Source organism: Zootoca vivipara, chromosome 1 (assembly GCF_963506605.1).
Source record: "Zootoca vivipara chromosome 1, rZooViv1.1, whole genome shotgun sequence".
NCBI classification, from domain to species: domain Eukaryota; kingdom Metazoa; phylum Chordata; class Lepidosauria; order Squamata; family Lacertidae; genus Zootoca; species Zootoca vivipara.
In genome coordinates, this window is record NC_083276.1 from 128,372,630 (window position 1) to 128,395,706 (window position 23,077).

The window sequence follows — 23,077 nt, forward strand, 5'->3', positions numbered from 1 at the left end:
ATGTAGTAGGGTGTGTTGTCCACAACTGAATTAAAAGCGCGGTTGGAACAAAAATTCACAAATTTATAGCATTCCCCCCAAAACTTCTGGGGTAGTCCTGCATCAAACAACGTTGCCTCCACCAGTTCAGACAGCGTTCTAAATTTCCTTTCAGCTAAACCATTCTCCTGTGGACTAAAAGGAGCGGTTTTTCTGTGCCTAATTCCCTTGCTGCGGAAAAACCCTTGTAGTTCTGCACTCAAAAACTCTCCCGCTCTGTCACTCTGAAAACACTGGACAGTGACGGAGAACTGTAGTTCTACTTCGGCTACCCACTCTTTTATCACTTTGGCAGCCTCCCCCTTCTCTTTCAGTGTTATGACCCAGGAAAAATGGCTGAAATCATCCAGAAGACACAAAACATATTTTGAACCACCTAAACTTAACGTTGACAAAGGCCCAGAAATATCCATGTGAACTAACTGAAATGGTTTTGTGCTCTTCCTCTCAGACCTAGGATAAGAGCATCTCTTCGTCTTCGCTTTCGCACATGCGCGGCATTGCAGGTGTTTTTGACATGGCTTGAACCTGCAACCTTTGACTAAATCAGGGGCTTTTTCCACATAAGGAAAAGACATGTGACAATATCTTCTGTGCCAAGCATGAATACAATCCTTATGGATGGCGCCCTCTGTGCCCTTTGGGGTATTGGCACTTTTAGCCTGAGCATCACCAGTGTTACTTCCACCTGCTTGCCCCCTCCCATCTAGGACAAACAGACCATCAGACCCAACAGTAACACTTACCAGCTCAGCCCCATCTCTGGCAATTTTGCAAACACCATTGGCAAAACTTATTTCAAAGCCCTCACGCAATAAGCAAGACACACTTAAAAGAGCATTCTCCATGCCTGGTACAACATAAACATCAAGGTTAATGTCTAAGCATTGCATATAAAAAACACCCTTGCTTTTAATTGTTCCAGAAGAACCATCAGCAAGATGCAGGCTTTTTTCATCTTCAAGTGGCCTGCAGTTCAGGATCTGTCCTGAAGGCGGTACAAGATGATGGCTGCTGCCTGAGTCGATAATAAAAGTGAAACTGTCCTGTCCTCTGTTTCGAACCGTTGCTAAGGCAGCAGAAAGACGGCTGACAGGCTTATCTGGAGTTTTCCCACGTCCTCTGCCTCGGCGCTGCTGGCTGGTCCCATGACCACGTCCGCTGGGTTGCCTGGCACCTGGCTGAGTGACCTTGGCTGCTTCCGGAGCTGGGCAGAATCTCGCTACGTGCCCCGGCTCCTGGCACCGAAAACAAAGCCTTGTTGCGCACGCACTCACAGTGGATTCCTCAGTGCTTTTTACTGCACCCCCACTGGCTTCTCTGCGCCCACGGCCCCCCTTCTCAGCCGATTCTTTCTGGCGTCTCAGTTCCTCATCACAGCTCCTGGCAATGGCACATAGAGCCTTATTGTCTTTCCTGGTTTCTGCTGCAAACCTCTGTGCTTCAGCTGCTGAATTATCAGCGACAGGGGTTGGAGGATTTAACACACAAGTCCACAAATCCTTTCCTAGCAACCACATTCTGGCCCTTTCTCTCCACTCTGCATAGTTGTCGCCATTCAACCTCTGGAACGGCACGACAAATGACTCCTGTAGCTGCTCCGCCATCTTGTCCACCCCCGGGCTCCGTGTCTGTGTACTCACTCAGAATAGCTCACGTTGCTCCTCCGGGTAGACTGCGGATCCCAGCCTTCTGGTACAGGGTCTTTCTGCTAGCGAGTGCATCTATTGATTGCCGACTGCAAAACAACAGGTTTCTCCCAGCTAGCTCTTTACACCGGCTTTCTCCAAGGCTTTTACAGCTGCAATCACCTTTTATTGCTTTGGTGATTGATTAGGTTCTATGACCCATAACCTGTGACGGGTATAGGGCTCCGTTGAGTTGTTTATGACTCAATTAGGAGCCTCTGATTATCGCCCGGCGCGCTTCCTCTCCGCTTCTCTGCTTCCGTAGAACCGGGCTGGCAGTAAAACACACACAGCAGAGTTCTTCTTCTCACACAGCGAAAGCTTGTATAGCCGTTGGATAAAAAGCCTCTTAAGAACACACAGAGTCCAAAGTGTTCTAATAACTACTTAAGTTTATTCTAGAGAGAAAATAACAAACAACCTGGTGAGAGCGCAGACATCTTGCGACCGTCTCCCAGGCAGAAACGAAACCAACTGCAACATACAGAAACACTTCTGGTACATTCTGTAACATGATCTTCCTCAGTGGTCAGGTGCTACAGTACACAGTTAACTCTTTAGTTACTTGTTACTCATCACATTTCAGACCCTGACACTAGTAAGTCACCAGGCAGTGGCTGCAGTTTTATTGGTTGTAAAATTGAGCTGGCAGCACCCTTGCAGAAACCCTCTGCTGGTCCGCCGGCCAGAAGAATTGTGGGAGAGTCATAGTGACAGGTTACCAAACTCCACACAACATAATGGTCACTTCAGTTCATACAGAGTCTAGTTTTAGTACATCTTGTTTCCTTCTGCCTTGCCATATCTGTACTTTCCAAGTTTCCACATTTTAAATTATAGTGATTTGTCATTTTCTGGCACACTCCTTCACTTCCAAGTTGAAATGTCCAATAGTAAAATGCCCAGTGGTAATAATTTAAGCACTGCCCATGGTTACACTGATTGGCTAGTACTACTGGCAATTGTCATGGTCAGATTCTATACAGGTCCCTGCCTTTCAATATCCCCATTGAGAGATAGTACTACTATTTTTACTTTCCTTTGGATTGGTACCGTGCCCCAGACAAAGATTCATCTGTGACAACCCAAAGCATTCAACTACGGCTAGGCTTGTCCTAGAGGTCTAAACCACGGAGCCTCTTGGGCTTGCTGATCAGAAGGTTGGCGGTTCGAATTTGTGTGATGGGGTGAGCTCCTGTTGTTCTGTCCCAGCTCCTGCCAACCTAGCAGTTCGAAAACACAGCAGTGCAAGTAGATAAACAGGTAGCACTGCAGAGGGAAGGTAAATGGCATTTCTGTGCGCTATGGTTTCTATCATGGTGTTCCGTTGCTCCAGAAGCGGTTTAGTTATGCTGCCCACATGACCTGGAAAGCTGTCTGTGGACAAACGCTGGCTCCCTCGGCCTAAAAGCGAGATGAGCACCGCAACCCCATAGTTGCATTTGACTGGACTTAACAGTCTAGGGGTCCTTTACTTTTTATTCCCAAGGACTCAGGACCATTCTGTCAGTTCATGCACCTTGGGCCCATCCTCTACCGGCCATGCCTCTGCTCCCTGGCATTTCAGGCCCCCTGATCACCCAAATATAAATGTATGCCCAAGTTAGTAAGAAGATGGGAAACTGCCTTATCAATCTGACGGTGCAACCATTGGCCCATCTCCTGTTTTGTCTATGCTGCCAGTAGCTCTGAGGTTTTCAGATTTCCTAGCCCTACCTGGAGAATTTGGGCACTTGAGCCCGGGGCCAGGGTCTGACCATTTCGGCTGCCACACTCGCACCTTCAAGATGCAGCATGCAAACTGATTCTCTCCCACGCTGGGAGAGGTGGGTGGGGTTGGCAAAAATTGTAGTCCCCTGCCTAGAACCATCAGCAAGCAAAGCTCATACTCTCTCACTACATCACTACAGTTGAACTTGCAAAAATGTAGAGATATGGTAATGAGGCACAAGGGGTGAAAAGATAATTATTCAATGTCTCTGGCCCCGGGGAGGCATTAGATAAATGATAGATAGATAGATGATAGATAGATAGATAGATAGATAGATGATAGATAGATAGAATCCTCCCACATTCAGTTTTCGTCGTGGATTTGGAGATAAAAATTACTTCCATAGAGCTTTCCCTCAGAAACCCATGCATGTCAGTTTTCTTTCAGCAATGTGGCATAATAAGGAAAGGCAATTCATGCTGTTTCCTGCTGCCGAATATCATGATTAAATGACTGTCACCCCAGCACTATGCTGGGCAATCTGGGAAGAAAGCAGACGAAAAGCAGAGCACTGCATGTCCAAATGCACTCCACACCTGGCTGCTAGAAACCTTTTGTGCTTGTATTTGTTGTGCCGTATCTTCGGGCTGGAGGCTTTCAAGGGACCTTTATTCCTCTGATTACAAAATTAGTGTTGGGTTTAATGAGATTTCTCCTTTTATTTGTGTCTTCTCCTGGCTTTCTTCCTTCCGTTTGATGGTACAGCCATTTGCTCTTATCTATCTCCATGGTGATGTGCCTTGTCCCAAGCCTGCGTCTCCCTCCCTCCCTCCCTCTCTGTACCCCCCCCCCCAACTACTTGTGATACTGCGGGGATTAAGGTTGCCTGCTTAAAACCCTCTAAAGTAATACATGGAAACAAATTGGTTCTGTAAATAGATCTCATCTTCAAAGTAAGATGGTTTTCTAAAAAATCTGGCCTCTGCCTCTTTGCTTGGAAAGCAACTGTTTTACAGTCATTACAATGAACATCTCCATGAATACAGAGGACATACAGGAACTCTGCATAGAAGTCCTATTAAGGACCTTCTACAGGACTTAAAGCCTGTAAACCTAGGCTACTTTTTATGCTCTTCTTTTAACTATTATTTATAAGCATTTATAATCCGAAGGCCCCAGGGCAGGAAATAAAGGTAAAGGTCCAGTCGTGAGGGAAAAGGTAAAATTGTTCAGACCCATGCCTAGAAAGCGTGGGGCAAATGGAAAACTTTTTGGACCTCTGCTGTCTAGGACGAGTGTGGACGAGCTCTCAATTTTCAAAAATATGTGGGGCTTTGGATGTCTCCCCCCCCCCCATACTAAACTGCAGGAACATAAGCAGAACCAGCTGGATCAGGCCAATGGCCCCTCTAGCCCAGCATCCTGTTCTCTCACTGGCTAACCAGATGCCTGCGGGAAACCAGCAAAGCAGAATTCGAGCACAAGAGCACTCTCCCCTCCTGTGGTTTCCAACAGTTGGTATTCAGAAGCATTGCTGATTCATAAGTAAAACAGCAGCAGTGGGCTAGGGAAGGGCTGTAGCTCAGAGAGGCATGTAGAAGCTCCCAGGTTCAGTTTCTGGCATCTCCAAGTACAGCTAGGAGATACTCTTGTCGGAAACCATGGGCAGCTTCTGCCAGTCAATGTAGACAATCGAGACCTAGGTTGGCCAAGAGTTTGACTCAGTATAAGGCAGATTCCTGTGTCCTATGTATTCATTGTTGAAAAAGCAATCACAGCTTCGTATTGGTAATGAAAGGGAAACACCCTCCCAATCTTAACTTTTTTCATTAGACTTTCTATTTAACTGTGAGTGAGTGCCCTGGTTCTCACACAGCGCTGAGCCAAAACCATGTGGTGAAAAATCACAGATTTGCTCCTCACCAATCCAGGTGCTGTTGTGCTTCTTGGAGCTAAGCCATGGTTTGGTTTTGTGTTATGTGTGAACTCAGGCTCATGGCCTGCCTTGGTCCAAACAAACCATGAGCTGTAGCCAAGGGCCAGTGATAATCCAGGCTAATAGGCACAACAATTCCTTATGAGCTGAAGTCAGTAAAAGTTAATTTTCAAACCAAATTGGCACCTGAGGGGCTGGTATTTTGAATGGTTCAAAACACTGGCCACAATATCTCGATTCAATCCATTCTCTGGCGGATTTGTGGGCACAATCAAGAATTTGAAAGAGCAATTTAGTACATGCAAATCTAATGAAATCTGCACTATCCAGTTCAAAATATATGAACTACTGTACCTGACAAAGGAGGCACTTTCACTTCCCCAGTCAGACTGGTTCTCCCTTATAAGCAAGTGTTTCAGTGGCCTCTAGTGATCATAATGGAAACTGCAGAGTATCACAAGGGTCCAGAATGAACACATGAGATTACTGGTAAATAGTCTGGTTTGAATGGTTTAGTTATGTGAACAAGCAGCAACAAGACTTGCAGCTCATCCACACCATCTCAAAAACTGCATTGTGGGTCACTAGCACCTTCATTTTTAAAGCAGGAAGCAGATGACATCCACTTTTCAACTAACTAGTAGCAATATGAGGTTTTAAAAATTGATAATATGGCACTTTTGCGGGTTGATGTGCAAGCACATATCCTGATTTTTTTTTTTGTTATCCCATTTCCCCTCTCTCTTAATTCTTTGCCTGTGCTGTTGCCCCTTTTCTCTCCAGTCAACCTCAACCCTCTTTGCCTCGTTTCTTTTTCATTGTAGGGGCTGTTCATTTCTGGGTTTCTCTCCTTTCTGGGTGGACTTACATGGGAGGAAGTCCCTCTGCATGCAGTAGGGCTTATTTCTGAGTAAAAGTGCCTGACAAATGTGGGTTTTAAACCATGGGCAGTATTCTACCATTGAATCCCATCAGCACAAGGATTGCTGTTGCAGAATGGGACTTTTCACTCTCTTTTATCCCTACATTCTATCGTATGGCTTCTTCAACAGGTCAGTCTCATAAATCAGGTTGATCCTGGTTTGTTTTTTTTAAATAATATATAGTTCAAACTAACTACAACCTGTCCTTTCTGGATGCAATGACAAATCATAGTGAGATTAAACTAGGAAGTGGATGCTTCCAATTTCCTTGCAGTTGCACCAGAGGAGAAGAGGGGAAGGGAGAGCTTTTAACTGTGGTATAGCGTCAGGGTCTGAAACAGGCCAGTAGTTCGATTTGGACATCAGACCAAACTTACTTCTGATTGGCTTGTTATCCAGATGGACAACCATGTGATCAGTTGGCAAAATGGAATCCAGAACCATGGAATGATGAACATAGTTATAGTCACAGATACACCTCCAGAGGTGCCTGCATAATAGCAACTAGATTGCTGAGCAGATTGGAAATGGAAGCACATACGGTAAGCACATAAGTAAATCACAATTTGCTTGTTATGCTTGGAAGAGCAAACCACAATACTGGGTCCTAAACTATGGATTTATGAAAGCCATGGTTTGATATGACATCTGAATTGAGCTAGAATCTGATCTATTATACTTTAAGATGCTTGAGCCTCACTCACTAATAGGTGTATCAAAACAGATGGAAAACTGTCATTTGGGGTGGTATTTAATGAAGTTTTACTCAGAGTAAACCCACTGAAATTAATAGACTAGCTTGGCCCTGCTTATTAATTTCAGTGGTCTGTTCTGAGTAAAGTATAGTTTAATACCACCCAGTTTTAATCGCCCAGTGATTGAAACCCTTGGTACACATGCAGACCTAAATATATTGACCCCTCGATTTAACTTTTCAGGGATATGGTTTCGGGAACAGGGCCTCCTCTCTAGATCTTACTTGGCTGGAGGCTTCATATGGGATTGATTGAGCTGCTAGAGTATCAACCTTAATCTAATTTGTATCTCTCAAATTCACAGCAAATGTGAATCTTGCATAGTTCAATAGGGCTGTTAGTCTAGCCATCCAGAAATAGATTTGAATAGTTTGGAACAAAACAACATGAATGAGATAATCAAATTTATTTTTATTTGTGGCATACATTTGAGTACCACCAGAAAAAAGCACTGGAGTTGTGGAAAGAAAACAAAACTAAAAACTAAACTGCTACAACTGTTGTTAAAGCAATGTTGGAAACTCCCTGGCTCCTAGTGCTTGAAGCTCCCTTTTTTCTAACACATGAAACTGGTAGCCAATAGGGAAAAGCAACATGTGTATGCTGTGTTTACAGAAATGAAACTTCTAAGGTTTAAATATGAGTAGAACAGAGAAGGCTAATTAAACTACTGTGACTGGGATTAGAAGCACTGGGACAACTTATCAGGGTCATGGATAGGAAGGACATCTGCAATCAAAAGGCTGCATTGGATAAATTATTGTTTTTATTTATGACATTCCCCTGCTTTTATCGACTGGAGAGAGGTTTCTGCCACAATGGTGAAATTCCAAGAGGAGGCAGAGTGTAAGTGAGATGGAAAGCGATGGAGGGGCATCTCCATGGAGGAATTCTATCATTAACTACACAGGACTTTGGAAATCTGTGCCTAAAATATCTAAATAGAGGTGGGAGATAAACACCTGTAGGAATTCCTAAAGCAACAGTGAAGCCTGTTAAATGTAAGGTTCTGGGACAGCACAGCTGTAACTTCCAACAGCACCTTAAGGCTGCAATTCTATCTGAAAGCCCACGAACTTAAGAGTAAACATGGATAGGACCAGGCTGCCTGAAACCAGAAGCTCTGTTGTTAGTGGGGTCTGGTCTCATTTGATTAATTTGAAAAACCTACTTTCTCATGATCTTCCTTTCTTTAAACTAAAAGTTCTGGTTGTTTCTAAATTGTGTCCATTGTTTTTCTTGAGTTGCTGGTGGCATTTCTGTTTGCTTCTGTCCTGTGGAACTTGACACCTTAAAAAAGAGAAAAGAATAGATTGTCATTCCCCCACCTCCTTTGTCATTTAACTTGAAATTGGCTGACATGTTCCTGAAAGATTCCTAAGATCAACAGTGAATGTGGATGAAATGTTTTGCTGAAACTGCATACCAATCCTGGGTATTCCCTGTCTAATTTCACTACTGCCCAAGGCTGTCCTTTGATAATCTCCAAGAATTTCAAGGCGAGCAGAACTAAGAAGAGGATGCAAATTTGTCTGCTCTTGATAGCCAGCCAAAATACGGCAGTTCTTTCTCATGATCCTGTTCCCCCTGCAGACAGAGGTCCAGGTTCTTGTTTGAGGACAGGTGTGATGAGGGAGGGAAGTCATTGTAACACCCATTCCCACCAGCTGTGAGCTGGGAAGGGAGGTGAGACTCATGCATGCTATGCAGAGCCTCAGAAAGCTGTCCCCTGTTTGGCAACAAATTGTGCCCATTTGACACAGAAACAGCCCTAAGCATAGCGATATCTGTCTGCTGGAAGTTTAGTAGCACATACTAAAATGAAGAATTGACTTTGAGCTAAAGGAGCCTTCAGCAGAAGCTGTGGGGAAAGTATCACAGGCTGTTTGAAAGGGCTCAGACTTCATAAAGGGAAAGACTGTGTATGCCTTCACTTTGCATCCAGTGCACTCCCACCGTTGGTTTGTGAAGTTGTGTACCATGACATTAGCAACAGTCCGCACCTGCAACATCATTGGGGTTGGCATGAAGGTCTGGGGGGAAATGTACCATGCCTGAATGATGTCTAATGAGCTAAAAATGTTCGGCCAGAAACCCAAACTCATACAAATCAACAATAATGAGCCACTACTGTATTACAATGTCATGTCTACATTGTTGTAGTTTATCCTATCAGTTCAATTGGTCTAGTTATCTCATCATCAATCCCACTTGGGGAAAATCTCAAAAAACTGGCAGGCTATTTTTAGTTATCTCCCAATTGTGGCAGAGAATGACTGATAGATAGGAGAGATTTGCTTGTTGGCAAAACTGAAGTAACAAGTCTTCATCACTCTCCCCCCCCCCACTCCATAACAACCAGTACACAATTTTGTGAGAGAAAGTAATATCCACTTACTCTGTTTCCTGGCATGTTCTGCAGCTTGGGGAGCTGTCAACATGGCAAAAGGATGCAGTGAGAGATTACAAGGATGAATTCGGTGACCCTGCAGGTTAAATAAAATCACACATAAACTGGTACCTTACTTTCCCCCCATAACTTGTGGCAGCAAATATGTGACTACAGTATTATAGGCCATCATTTACATGCTGAGATTATTGGAAGAAACCATGGTGAAAATGTTTGGTATCAGAATACCAGTAGGTTATTGCAATTAATAAGCTCTAATTATTTATCATTCTAGTTCACCATTTCTGACTTTCCTCTTTGCAATATCTCATCAGGATTTATTTCTGCTGCTGCATTGGTCTTCTATTCTTTTCTTTAGGCACATAACAATGGAATCTTGTTAGGATTCAATTAACATCAGGACATAGACTATGGGATCTTCTGAAATGTAGCCAAAGTTATTTTTCTACAGTCTATATAGCTTAGCACAGTAACATTATTTGCACACTAGATGGCATCCTATGGACAGCTCTTCCACTGTAAGACATAGCAGGGGATTTAAATATCATTTTGAAAATTAGTGTTATAACACTTATTTAAGCACTTCTTTTTGGCATTCATCTCGAGAGACAATGGAGTGCACCTCTGGGGGTGAAGTCAAAATGAAGTGACCTCCCTAGGGCGCAAGCCTGGGCAATGTATATGGAAGTTCTGGGCTGGCCAGACAACAAGACCCCCCACTTGGCCTCACTGATGGGGTCCAAAGGAAAGCAGAGCAATACATTTGGCACCAGCTTGGCTGCAGGAGTTGTTGGAAGGAGGGGGACAAGGTGCCACCCCCTTAGGGACTCCATTCCAGATTTGTGTAGGGTTTACTCCTTAACACTTTCTTCTCCTGAAGAGATACCACAAGGCAGCAGAGGTTTAGGATCAGAGTTTCTCATCTCCTAGATGGGCTACCTTTCCAGTTTGACAAGCCTTCTGGACCACTGGACCCACCATTGGTGTCATCTTTCTAGTCTGCCAAAGCCTGTCTTCACATGCAGGGGAAGTCCCTAACTCACTGAGGGTTTGAGACCCATTGGCTACCCTCATCTGGTTTAGCCGGCCAGTCTATTGTGCAGATATTTTAATATATTTTAAAATGTAGCTGGAAAGTGTTTCAGGTGAATAAAAAGGGTGCTAATACTGAAGGTGTGCTGAATGCTTGTAGGATTGCCTGCCTAATACAGTACATCAAGACATACACACACTGATGTCAAAACCATGTCCATAGGGAGAAAGAGAGTAGCTATAATAGCATCCCAGAGCTGCAGAGATTACATTACTTTTTTTTTCTTTTTAAGAAGTCAGTGCACATGCTCTGAATGCTTAGGTTTAATTCCTATCATCTCTACTTAAAGGATTTTAAGTAGTTGGGCTGCAAAAGATTATTCTGCCTGGGACCTTGGACAGCTGTTGCCAGCTGGGAGTAGATGGCAATAGGATAGTTGGACTAATCTCAGTACAACACAGGTTTATATGAATCAAATTGTGAAAAGAAATGATTGCAAAGAGTCTAATACTGAAAATCCAACCCAAAGAATGGAACATGCATTCTCCTGTACTGTATTATACAAGAGGGCTGAGCTGCTAATTTGCCCTCTGTTGCAGTCTTGCAGATAATATGGGAAGTATCTAGACCAGGGATGGGAAACCTGCGGCCCTTCAGATGTTGGGACTTCCTATCAGCCACAGTCAGCATGCCCAGAGATGATGGGAGGGAGCTGTAATCCAACATATGATCTAGACACCTTTCATGTGTGTGTGTAATTCAGCATCACATTTAAGGCTCCTAAGTGTTATGAATAAAAACATTTTTAGAGGGCTGGGTTGAAAATACGTCTGGCAAGATTTTATAGATTTACAAAGGCAAGAAGGGCACCTCATTTTATCAATGACTTTCAGTTGAGCCAGATGACAAATGGTTTTTCTCTACAGAACACTCACTGATATAATATTCTTCTCCATATAGTGTCAGCTGGTATCAAGCTTTTTGTAAAGAAAAAGAAACAAAAAGAAAATAGAAAATTCTTTTCATTGCTTTTCCCCTTTTCTGCATTTTAGCCTGGGGAATATATCATATTATGCAGGAGAGAGAAATGCACAAAACATTCCCAAAAGATCAATTACACAAATATAAAAGGCTTTTATATATGCTTGTATACTAGTCTTACACAGACACTTTGTGGGTTTCTCCATGTCCCCCAGGAGCATAGAAAGATAGAAGCTAACTAATTAAAACTAGCTGCAAAGCCCAACATGACCAATGTAGAAGCCTAAGAGCCAATAAGATTTCAGGTAATTGGCCCAAAATTAGTAAAAAGATGATATTATGATTTCACTTACACATACACACTTCACGCCACTTCGATATACGAAACAATACTTGCAATATTATCAGTTTTATTTTTAGCTGTACTTGTTGAAGTTATATTAAAAGTTAATGGTGTGTGTGTGTGTGTTTGTGTATCATTTAAGGCAGGGATGCATAGCTGCCAAGTTATCCCTTTTTTAAAGGGATTTTCTTTTATGCTGAATAGGCTTCCTCGCGAGAAAAGGGAAAACTTGGCAGCTATGCAGGGATGTCCAAACTTTTTTCAAAGAGGGCCAGACTTGATGAAATGAACATGCATGAGGGCCGACCAAAGACCAAAGTTGTTGAGCTTTTTTTTAGGATTGAAGTTGTTGAGGGTTCTTTTTAGGATTTTACCCCAGGAAATAAACTGCTAGAGGGGCCAGAATAAACCAACTGGCGGGCTGGATTAGGCCCCCCCAAACAGACTTGGGACATGCCTGATTAAAGCAGTGTGTGTGGCAACATCCACAGGAATAAAAGAAGCTGCCTTATATCATGAAGATTATAATTGTTCATTGTGCCCACTACTGAAGGCCAATGACTCTTTAGGGCAGGGATGATAAACCTGTGGTCCTCCAGATGTTGTTGTTTACAACCCCCATCACCCCGATCATTAGCCATGCTGGCTGGTAGTGATGGGAGTTGTAGTACAAACCTGATCCTTCCTTTCCTTGTTTAAGCTAGAGGTGCCGGGGATTGAATTGAAATTAACTGGAAAAACAGCCATACTATAGGTAATTGCATTTGACTGCACTGATTCCTGAACTCCTTAATAGAAGCATGGGGTAAACATGGGATTAAATTTATAATGCAAGTAGGGAAGGTCAGTATCAGTAGATTAATGCCCCCAGAAGGAAAGGAAGCTTGTTTGTCACACGGCCTAAAACTGGTAACAGATTAATAATGTGCATGCAACTTACTTTTGCAGAACTCTGCCAATGTGTTGCACAGGCTCCAGTGGTATAAATCCCAATGACATCTTCAACAGGAATGCTGTTCTGCAGAAACAGTGGTACAGGCCAGTTTTAGTTTTAAATATCTTTCTGCTTTTTATCTAAAACTAACTACCAGTAAGGGCCCACCAAATTTGTAAGGCAGAAGAAGCAGATGGATTAAAAACTCATCCTTTCTCCAGTCCTACTGTTCCCCTCAGGCAGAGTAAGGGCACTGATTGAAAGCCAATGTTTTGCTCTACTCCAGTAAGAGTAGAAAAAAGAAAAAAGAAAAGAAGTTGTGAAGAAGTGTGCATGCAAATGAAAGCTGATACCAATGACAAACTTAGTTGGTCTCTCAGGTGCTACTGGAAATATTTTTTAATATATATTTTGTTTCGACTACGGCAGACCAACACGGCTACCTACCTGTAAAAAAGAAAAGAAAAAGGCATAGTGCTGAAATAGAGGGCAAATTTTGCAACCCTCAATTTAATAAAGAACAGTAACTTGCCTGCAAGAAAAATGCATATAAAATATTTTTTTATTCATTGATAAGATCTTTTTCCTCCTTGGGAGTCTTACACACAACCATTTGTATTAAAACAATCAGTATTTAAACAAAGGATTATACCATTAGCATCCCGGCATAAGATGATAAAATCATAGCTTCTCTTTCAATTCGGTTGGGATAAATATATCGTCGATGAAATGGTAGCTTCCTGTCCAGATGAAATCAAGAAAAAAGTAACAGGTAAATTTATCTAACAATTTATAAGTGATATGTACTGTGGTTTTCACACCTGCATGATGAAATTGAAGAGGAGGGTATCAAAGCCCAAATCTTTCCTAGGTTTAGGGGGCAATGCTAAACTCAGCCACTGCCTGGTGGGCCTTAACAATGATCAGGGCAGAATGTGGAGGACAGGTAGATTGCTGCCCCAGCCTGGAGCTGTTGCAGCAATCACACCCAGTCCTGTCACCTGACAGCAGCAGGGCTGACTTGGGATCCAATGGATCCAAAGGAGTTTTGGGTTGTTCTACCTGGGATCCCATTTAAGGCATTGAAAAAGTGTGACTGTTAATTGTGATTTACGCTCCATAGTGTTTTGGAACCTTCAAGCTATGTTTCTGTCTGGAGCTCTGGAATAAGGACTGTTCATTCTGTTTTATAGATCTAGAGCAGGCATCCCCAAACTTCGGCCCTCCAGATGTTTTGGACTACAATTCCCATCTTCCCCAACCACTGGTCCTGTTAGCTAGGGATCATGGGAGTTGTAGGCCAAAACATCTGGAGGGCCGCAGTTTGGGGATGCCTGATCTAGAGGTTTGTGGAGTACAGGGCAATCCCTTTAAAGTCTTTTCTCCCTTTGGCCTCCCGATCCCATAAGGAATATCTGGCAAACTATGTGATGCACAAGTTCAGAGTCCTGTAGATATGTCACTCAGCACAATACAGGCCAGCTTCATGTACAAAGGATAATGTGAGGATAAATAAGATAACCCTTATAGGTTAACACAAACCCAGATTAATCTATATTACCAACATTTGTGGGCATGTCTCCATTCAGATCAATAGAGTTAGGGTTCCTCCAGACTGGTGTTTTATTGTGGGTGCATTTTGCAACATATTTTTGATACAGTAATAATGTATTAGTGCTGAATTTATCCTGCTTTGGTTTGTTCTGTAATGCTTTCCCATTGCCACCACATTATTGCTGTTTGGAGGGGCTATAGTGCAACAAAAGCAGAGTGTGAGAGAAATAAAAAGTTACAAGATTTCAGCAGAAAGTAACGGGATATGCACTGATTGGAAGCGAAGCAGTGTGACTACCCCAAAGCTTTTGCAGATGCAAACAGTATTGAGAGTGGAATTTCGTGTGACCACTTGGATAGCATCATGAGCACTATCAGCATGAATTTGCAATAAAAAGACCATCTGGAGGGCCCCATAAATGCAGGTTTTTAAATGGGTAGTGGATTAAACATACAGCTCAAGCCAGTGCTATTTTTCTAGAAAAAGAGGTGCCAAAACTCACCATGAACTCACTTATTCTCTTACAATAGCAATGGTGCCCACCTGAGAGGTTCCTCGGAACTGGGTTCTGGCGAGTTCCAGCTGGGGAAAAAACCCCGGCTACCGCTTTCCTATGCATATTAACAGCATCACTACAACAGTGAGACCTTACACTTGCCTTTTTTCTTTTCCCCAAGGCATTTGAGCTTCTGAATCATTGAGCCAAGGTAAAGCAACATTTATGGCCAGGTCATAGTGAGCCTAGAAGAGAAAAAAAGTTTGTGTGTGATGTCAAACTACATCACTTCTTTGCACAACAGCTTAGTGCAACTCAAATGTGTTACATGTGTGGCGCTGACCCACAAGGTTTGGATTGCTTTGGTCTACTTTTCGATTGCCTTGACCACCTACTCTTGAAAAGAGAACTTAGCACGGCTCAAACATGTGTGCTGTTGACTCACAGGGTCTGTGTTATCTCTGGTTACGTTACACAGCCTATCCTGCAAATAAGAGTTCCCGATAGGCAGCACTAGTTGCTGCAATGGTTCAGTGCATTTGTGCAAAAGCTGGAAGTGTCTCGATTTTCCAGGGACAGCCCCTAATTTATGAAAGCCATCCCAGCTTCTGATTTGATCCTGAAATGTCCTGATTTCCCCTGCCTGTGCTGCTGCCGCTGAGCTCAGGGAGCCTGCGTTTGTCCTGAGTGACTGCAGTGGTGGCAGCGGTGGAGCATTCTGTTGTCTCTCCATGGCTTCCACTGCTGGCCCGCTCCCCCTGGGAGCAGAAATCCCTCAAAGAATTATTTGAGGGAAAGAATGTGTTTCAAATATGTTTTAAGGGTATAGTGTGTATGCAGCCAAAGCTGCAGTGCGCCATGAAAGTATTTGTTTCCTTTACTCCTGACTCACTTCTGAATGGAAGATGCCACTTTTTGGCATGCTACAATTAAATGGCCACCTCTACTGGTGGCTGTGTCCAATGAGCGTGTCTGCCAGGAGCACAGAGCTGACACAATGAGCAAAAGGGTCCTCCTCCACAAGCAAGGAAATTACATCCTTTATACATCATTCCTTAGTGGGGGGAAAAAGTTTGTCTGATTGATAAAGACGTTAGATATGTTGTTGTTGTTGTTGTTGTTGTTTATTTCAGTTCTATACCGCTTTATATTTTAAAGAAAAATCTCAAAGCGGTTTACAGAATATTAAAACATCAATAAAGCAATCTGAAGAAAGTCAAATATAGAATATACAGTCAAAGCAACATAATTAACAGAAAACTAAAATGTTATCTTAAAGATTTCAAAATAAAACATTACAAAGGAGGACAACTACAGAATACATATTTAATGCAAAGTTAACAAAAAAACTTAAACATTTCAATAAATAAATAAATAAAAACATTGCTAAGGGAAGTCACATTTAAAACAGCATAATTAACAAGATAATAAAATATTATCATAGTTATTATGCATCACGTGGATTCTCCCTATTGCCTTATACTGTACTGTACTGTGTCAGTCAATTTCTAGCTCAGGATTGTCTGCACCGAATGACTGTCTACATTGCCCCTCCGTACTGCCAGGCAGGGAGCACTCCCAGTCCTACCTAGAGATGTCAGAGACTTAACCTGCAAGCGTCTGCATGCAAAGCAGATGCTGTACTACTACTGAACTGCAGCCTTCCCCAAAGGTCTTTGGCTAAAAGCCAGCAAGAATGTAAAGTAGTTGCTTACCAAGTCATCTAGAAAGGTAGTCTTCCTCTTTCCCTGTGGGTCAAATTCATTTTCTCGAAGTCTAACACCAACATAATCTCCCCTTCCAGGAAAAGAATAATTTTGAATTAGGACCAACGCTCAGCCACTCAGTGCATTATTATTTATCTGTGTGTGCAGGGGTGGGAGAGGAAAGTGTGAGGTGCTATGCACATGGGGTATAAAATGCAGCTATTAGATGCAAATCTACTTTAAAGTACAGTATATAAAAAAGAAAGAAGGTGGTGCTTACAAGAGCTTTTCAATCTCTTGTTTCAAACGTTTTCTCTCCATTAACATGTGTATTCTTTCTTCACGTGCCAGTTGCAAGGTCCAGTTAGGTATGAACTATGTACAATGAATGAACATAAGACATTAAGGATAGGTAAGTCAATAAAGGAAAATTAGAAGGTCATTAGATTGTAAGCTTCTCAGGGCATGTATTACAAGTTCTGCTCCTGTTAGTATGGTAATTTCAAGATACATAGCCAACTGTAGGCAGACCAGCCAGCTTCCTTGATTAGAGGCTACCAAAAGGAGCCCCTATCACATAATGTGACTCAGGTCTAGCAGCGGCTGCAGCAGCCACCATGTCTTTACAAAGCTAACAGCTGGTATCTGAGAAGTGTGCATGCATACGAAAGCTCATACCTACGACAAACTTAGTTGGTCTCTAAGGTTCTACTGGAAGGATTTTTTATTTTTATTTTAGCTGCATGCTATGCAACGAATGGAGCATTTACTGCTGCATGTAGACAAGCGTGGCATTGCAACTACTGCATTTGTCATTCTATCTACGGTCGTGATTTGGAAACTCTGCACAAGCAGCAATGCAAGACCAACAAGTAAAGTGAGGGAGCACAGTTGTAATAGGAGAACAAAGATTGTTGTGTGTTTAGAGCTGCAGATCTGGAGCTAAATAAAAAAATTCCTTCAGTAGCACCTTAAAGACCAACTAAGTTTTTATTTTGGTATGAGCTTTTGTGTGCATGCACACTTCTTCAGATACACTTGAAACAGAAGAGTCAGACCCTTATGTATATACAGAGGGTGGTGGGGGTGGGTGGGAATGGGTGATGGGCTGATAGGAGTGGTAAACCTGTTGATGGCTGTTAACGACTGCTGATGACTGCAATTGGTCCTGCAGGGGGAAAGCAAGGGCTGAGGCGCTAAAGAAAGCTTGATCATGCATAATAAGATGAGAATCCTATGTCTTTGTTCATCCCAGGTGGCTCCATGGTTTTAAGCTTGGAACTCATTACCATTTTTTTATTTTGCTTCGACTCAGACCAACACAGCTACCTACCTGTAACTAGATCTGGAGCTGAATGCTCAGAGCTATCAGGGACAAAGACACACATTTTAAGCTGGTTTAATGTAAGGTGTGGCTGTTAATTTTGTCCCAAGTACCCCATATACTGTTTTACTAGCATGACATCTTCTGAAGTCTCCTGCAATGGTTCTTCTAAGTCAGGGGTGGCCAGCTCCCAAGAAACTGCGATCTACTCAGAGTTAAAGACTTGCAGTGATCTACCCCTTTTTGGGGGGTTCAGGTCAAAGTTGTTGAGCTTTTTTTTAAGGAAGGAAACCCTGTTATGTGGGGTTCAGGTCAAACTTGTTGAGCTTCTTTTAGGGAAGAGGGAAGTCCCATTTTGGGGGGGGGGTGAAGGGTCAAAATGTAGAATTTTTTTAGGGGAGCCAAAGTTGTTCAGCTTCTTTGGGGGGAGCCACTGATCTACCAGTGATCTACCACAGACGTCCAGTGATCTACCGGTAGATCAAGATCTACCTGTTGGATGTGCGTGTTCTAAGTCTTCATTGCTCTATCCTTAAAAAGAAGCAAAAGTGCATTTTTACTGATAGCATTTACAGACTCCAATGAGCACGTGGAGAGAGAAGGCTTGCAATTATAAGTTGGAGAAGCACTGGAATCTAGGGGCAGCTCATTTTTATGTAATGACCATGATTTAATCAAATGAATAGTTTGTGGTTGGTCCTATAAGAAGTGTAAGAGTAAAAACATCTATACTTGAGACTGAAATTACTTCATTAGCTAGACATTGTAGAATGAAATTTCTGTTTCACTGTGCATCCTACATTAATGAAATGTACTGTACATGTGGAACCAACAGCATGCAAGTTGTGCTCCAAAATGCTTTTTGACATCATGTATGCAAATGGACTAACAGCGCAATCCTAACCATGTCCAGTCAGAACAGAAGTGAGTCCTATTGTATCCAACAGAACTAACACCCAGATAAGTGGGGTTAGAACTGCAGCCTTAGACAGTAAGGGTCCATCTAAAAGGCTGGTTCTGTGAAGTCAAAGGGGGCAAAAAGTGATGAGAGAATATGCATTCCTATAACACACAAAAGTACAAATCACTTACAAAAGGGGACAGATATAGGAACTCATGAAGAATGAACAATATGCAATAAAGAAGAACAGCAAAATTATGCCTTCTGTCTTAAACTAAGACAGGGACCCAGGTGGCACTGTGGTTAAACCACTGAGCCTAGGGCTTGCCGATCAGAAGGTTGGCGGTTCGAATCCCTGTGACGGGGTGAGCTCCCGTTGCTTGGTCCAAGCTCCTGCCAACCTAGCAGTTCGAAAGCACGTCAAAATGCAAGTAGATAAATAGGAACCGCTACAGTGGGAAGGTAAACGGCGTTTCCATGTGCTGCTCTGGTTTGCCAGAAGCGGCTTTGTCATGCTGGCCACATGACCTGGAAGCTATACGCCGGCTCCCTCGGCCAATAATGCGAGATGAGCGCACAACCCCAGAGTCGGTCACGACTGGACCTAATGGTCAGGGGTCCCTTTACCTTTACCTTAAACTAATACTTAAAACAAGAACTTATTTGGGTTTGACAGGGCAACCTGTGAAATTGCAGGTCTCACTTGTGACCTACAAAACCAAACATCAACCCTGGATTGTGTTCTGCTATGTGTTTGACAAATCCTCTATGTTAAGATTTTAATTTGTTTCAGAAGATGGACTGATACCTCAGAGGGGCCAGGCAGGTAACAAAAAAATGAAGACTATTTAGTCCCTGGTAGGACACCATGCATGCATATTTGGGGGGCTCTCTTTGGCTTAGTAACTAGAAATTGCACATGTAATTCTTCCTTGGCAACCCCCTATTCCCTGTACACACCTTCCTCCAGGATCCAATACAGTAATATGAAAATCTTCCACTGTATATTAATGGTACATTTCCCTACTATACATGCACATGTATAAGGATAAGAAACCACAGAAAAAATAGAGGTAATATATTCCGGTGGTGATATTTCACTATAAATACTGATAACATAAATGAATTCTATTAACAACAAAAACCCACCCACAGATTCCCATAACTGAAACCTGAATGCTTAACATACTTGTAAACCATATTTTAAACATATCTGATGTGTGAAAGAAAGATAATTATTTTGTGAGCAACTGTTGAGTTACAGTATTCTTATTGTTTCTTCTCCAAGATCCTAATTTTTTTTCTAACAGCCTAAATTGGCATGATAAGATCTACACATTCTGTTCTAATGAAACTGCATTTCTATTAACAACAAAATAAATTTGGGGTTTCAAGGGAGATCCTGGGCTAAATCAAAAAGACATCAAAATAAATTTACAAGTTACAAGCACTTAGTTTGGAAAGCAAAATTGCATGCTACCTTCTGTCCATTTAGCAGTAAAAGGTGAAAGATTTATACGATCTGAAGAGAAACCAGAGTATATTTAGCAGTGAGGTAAATGAATTGACTGTCAGCTGTGAAAAAATTGCAACATCTTAAATAGCATCTTAAAGATGATGCAGTGTGGTACTTCTACATAAATGGATGAAAAATAAGCCATTACCTCTTCTCATGCAATGGTTATTAAAAAGATTCAGGTTCTGGATTTCGTTGACTCCGTATCATTAGAAAAGCCTTCTGTCCAGATGATGTTATTCTTTTCTTGCTTGTCCTGCTGAGCCTTAACAGAAATGAAAGCCTTGCTCGGGGAAAGCAAGAGAATGAACCATTTGTCTGTTGCTTAGAAACACAATATTGCTGAACTGAATTTTTAAGAAAAAGAACACAGTACTAGCAAGCAGCTTCCCGTGGGGCTGAGCTGCTGGGCCAGAGTGCAAGAGATCCTTTTACATGCCAAGGCATTGGATTTCAAAGCTAAATGTTTTATCTGAAACACTGACAGCTGGTTGATAAATGAGAACTGGTCCCTCTTCTGCCATGCACCTTATTGGATGTAACAGTTTGCGTCAACAATCACTTGCATCAAAAGGAAGCAAGGTGTCAAGAAAATAGAGAATTGACATGTTCCTAGGGACACTTGAAGCCTGATCCTGTGTGGATTGAAGCACACCTAAGGCCACTGAAATCAAATGGATGTTAAGTGTGTTTAATTTAATGCAGCGTTCAACTCAACAGTATTTGTTGCACGACACCCCAATCTCTGAGTGGTGCAAGATTCCAAGGGTTCCAGGTGTTTGTTTTTCCAGGGTTTGTTTTTCCTCAGAATGAGGGACAGTGGAGACTGTGATGTCTTTATGATATATGGTTTAGTTACACATATATACAAACTGAGCCCACGATGGAGGGGTTCACACCATTAACACTCCAAAAAGGTCTTGCTTCTCCCATAGCCACAACCTTGGATTCAAGCAGAAATCAGGCATTCTGTCTTTCTGGCTTCCCAGCCTGCCGCTTTACTCCCAGCTTTTAGCTCACAATATAACTCAATTCTCCACTCTGGCACAGAGCAACTTCATTTGTTACCTTAATGACCCATACTCAGGCCACTACCTCACCAGGAAGCTGGCCTGTCTTATTTCAAGAATTTGAATCCTTGTTTTACCACTTTTATCACTTGCTGGATCCAGGAATTAGAAGGGGCCCTTGCATACAAGCCTACCCCTGCCGCCCAAACTCCTAACAGTATTATCGTATACAGAATATGAAGACCAATTGCAATTTTTGTGTGTGTGAATGCAGGTGCAACAACGTGTTGAAATGTGTGACAGCCACTGCAAACTGACTAAAAGCTGCACTCTCTCCTGGGAGTTAAGTGCCATCAAATAGTAGTGCCATCAAATAGTAGGATTTGCTCAAACATGCATCGGATTATACCTTTAGAACATGAGCTGCAGCAGAAGTCTGCAGTGCTATTCAAAGCACTGAAGTTCTGTCCTCTATTGTAGGGATTTGCAGCTGGAAGTCCAAGGGCCAGATCTATCCCCTAACTCGTCCTATTTGAACAATTTATTAGTTTGCCTGTAAAAATATGGAATGCTTCACCTCTTGCCAGCCCCAAGGAATACATGGCACATTCAGCGAACCGTGGCTGGGGCAGCAGAACCCACCAGAACTCAACTTTGAAGAATACGGGAGGGAGGCCTTGGAAAGAATTACCCTGTAGATAAAGCTAGTTGCTGACTAGAGATCCGTTACACACTTTCTTCCATTGGTTTTCTCAAAATGCTGCGTGCAAAGCTGTCCAAAATGCTGCAATGCTGGATCTGCTGCTTTTGTTTCTGAGGTACTGTCCTCTGTGGGATTTTTTTTTAAAAAAGTCCTAAATCTGAACATTAAAATTGCCAACAATTTTTGACACCTGAAAGAAGGTGTTTGGAAAATGACAGAAGTAAAGGTGGGACAATTTGCCCTGGGGAGCAGGGGTACCCCTAAACATTTTGTGAATCTAAGTTTAGCCTCATTGAGGGGCAGTATTTCAACATGAGTAGGAAAATGAGAGTACCCCAAACATTTTTTAGGGAAAAAAGCGCTGGTTTGGCCCAAGAGATTTTGGCACCTGAAAATGGCATTCTCTTGGTCCTCGCCAGGGAAAAGGGGGCGAGCGAAGGGAGGAAAGAAAAGGTCTACGTTGAGATCTGCTGCCCCTGTGCATCCTGCCGCCTCACCTTGCCTCACCGGCAGGCCAGCCCTCATCTCTGGGCAGAAGCTGCGCGGGTTTCCATGGCGACGCAGCCCGCTCACCTCGAGGGACTGTTAGGCCTCGCCCTTCCCTCACATGCGGGAGGCAGGCAAGCGGACCAAGGGCTGCCGGTGGAACAAAGCGGCCGCGCAGAGCGGCTCTTAAGAGCGCACAAACGACAACAACACGTTTTTATTTACTTTGTTCCTTTTAAAATTTAGGACAGGAAACGCCCCAGCCCCTCCAGGAAATCCGGACGCCGTAGTTCGTGGAAGGTGAAGGGGGCGGAGTCAACGCAGCGGCCGACGGAAGAGCCAATCCCGTCGCTTGGAGCGGATCACATGATAAACTCCAAACCCAAACGCGGTTTTTGCTTACAGCGCTGAGCGCAGAACGTTGCGAATAAATTAGATATTAGAAGAAAGGAAAGGAGAGAGAAAGAGCAAAAGCGGACTTTCTTTATCCAGGGCATCAAGGGGTACGGCAACCCTAGCGAATCTTTGTTGCTGTTGTTTTCTTTCAAAATGAAGTACTGTACTAACTAAAGTCCCGCTTTTCGGAGGAGGCTGAGGCCACTTGGAGGATTGTACAGGGTTGCCTGA

The 23,077-nt window shown here is 42.8% G+C and overlaps 1 protein-coding gene across 2 annotated transcripts; it reads right to left on the reverse strand.

Annotated features, from left to right (window-relative positions):
• Nucleotides 1-7,443: 7,443 nt before the first annotated feature.
• C1H2orf80 (chromosome 1 C2orf80 homolog) lies at nucleotides 7,444-22,739 on the reverse strand. Of its 2 annotated transcripts, XM_035133927.2 has the most exons (9): nucleotides 22,462-22,739; nucleotides 20,400-20,534; nucleotides 16,791-16,885; nucleotides 16,520-16,601; nucleotides 14,967-15,049; nucleotides 13,406-13,493; nucleotides 12,760-12,837; nucleotides 9,451-9,538; nucleotides 7,444-8,342 (listed from the first exon to the last, which is right to left on the reverse strand). In XM_035133927.2, the coding sequence occupies exons 3-9, from the start codon at nucleotides 16,835-16,837 to the stop codon at nucleotides 8,269-8,271; spliced, it is 540 nt and encodes a 179-aa protein (XP_034989818.2). In that variant the 5' UTR covers nucleotides 16,838-16,885; nucleotides 20,400-20,534; nucleotides 22,462-22,739; the 3' UTR covers nucleotides 7,444-8,268. The 2 variants fall into 2 exon arrangements, with proteins under 2 accessions (XP_034989818.2, XP_034989911.2); XM_035134020.2 differs by having other exon boundaries at nucleotides 20,400-22,739.
• Between the last annotated feature and the right edge of the window lie 338 nt (nucleotides 22,740-23,077).

Excerpts from the sequence above, each read along its gene's own strand:
- C1H2orf80 (XM_035133927.2), bottom strand. The coding sequence starts at position 16,837 with ATGTTAATGGAGAGAAAACGTTTGAAACAAGAGATTGAAAAGCTCTT. Across the intron at positions 16,602-16,790 it reads CAAGAGATTGAAAAGCTCTT|GGGAGATTATGTTGGTGTTA; the intron begins GTAAGCACCACC and ends TTTTCCTGGAAG. Across the intron at positions 8,343-9,450 it reads AGAACATGCCAGGAAACAGA|GTGTCAAGTTCCACAGGACA; the intron begins GTAAGTGGATAT and ends CTCTTTTTTAAG.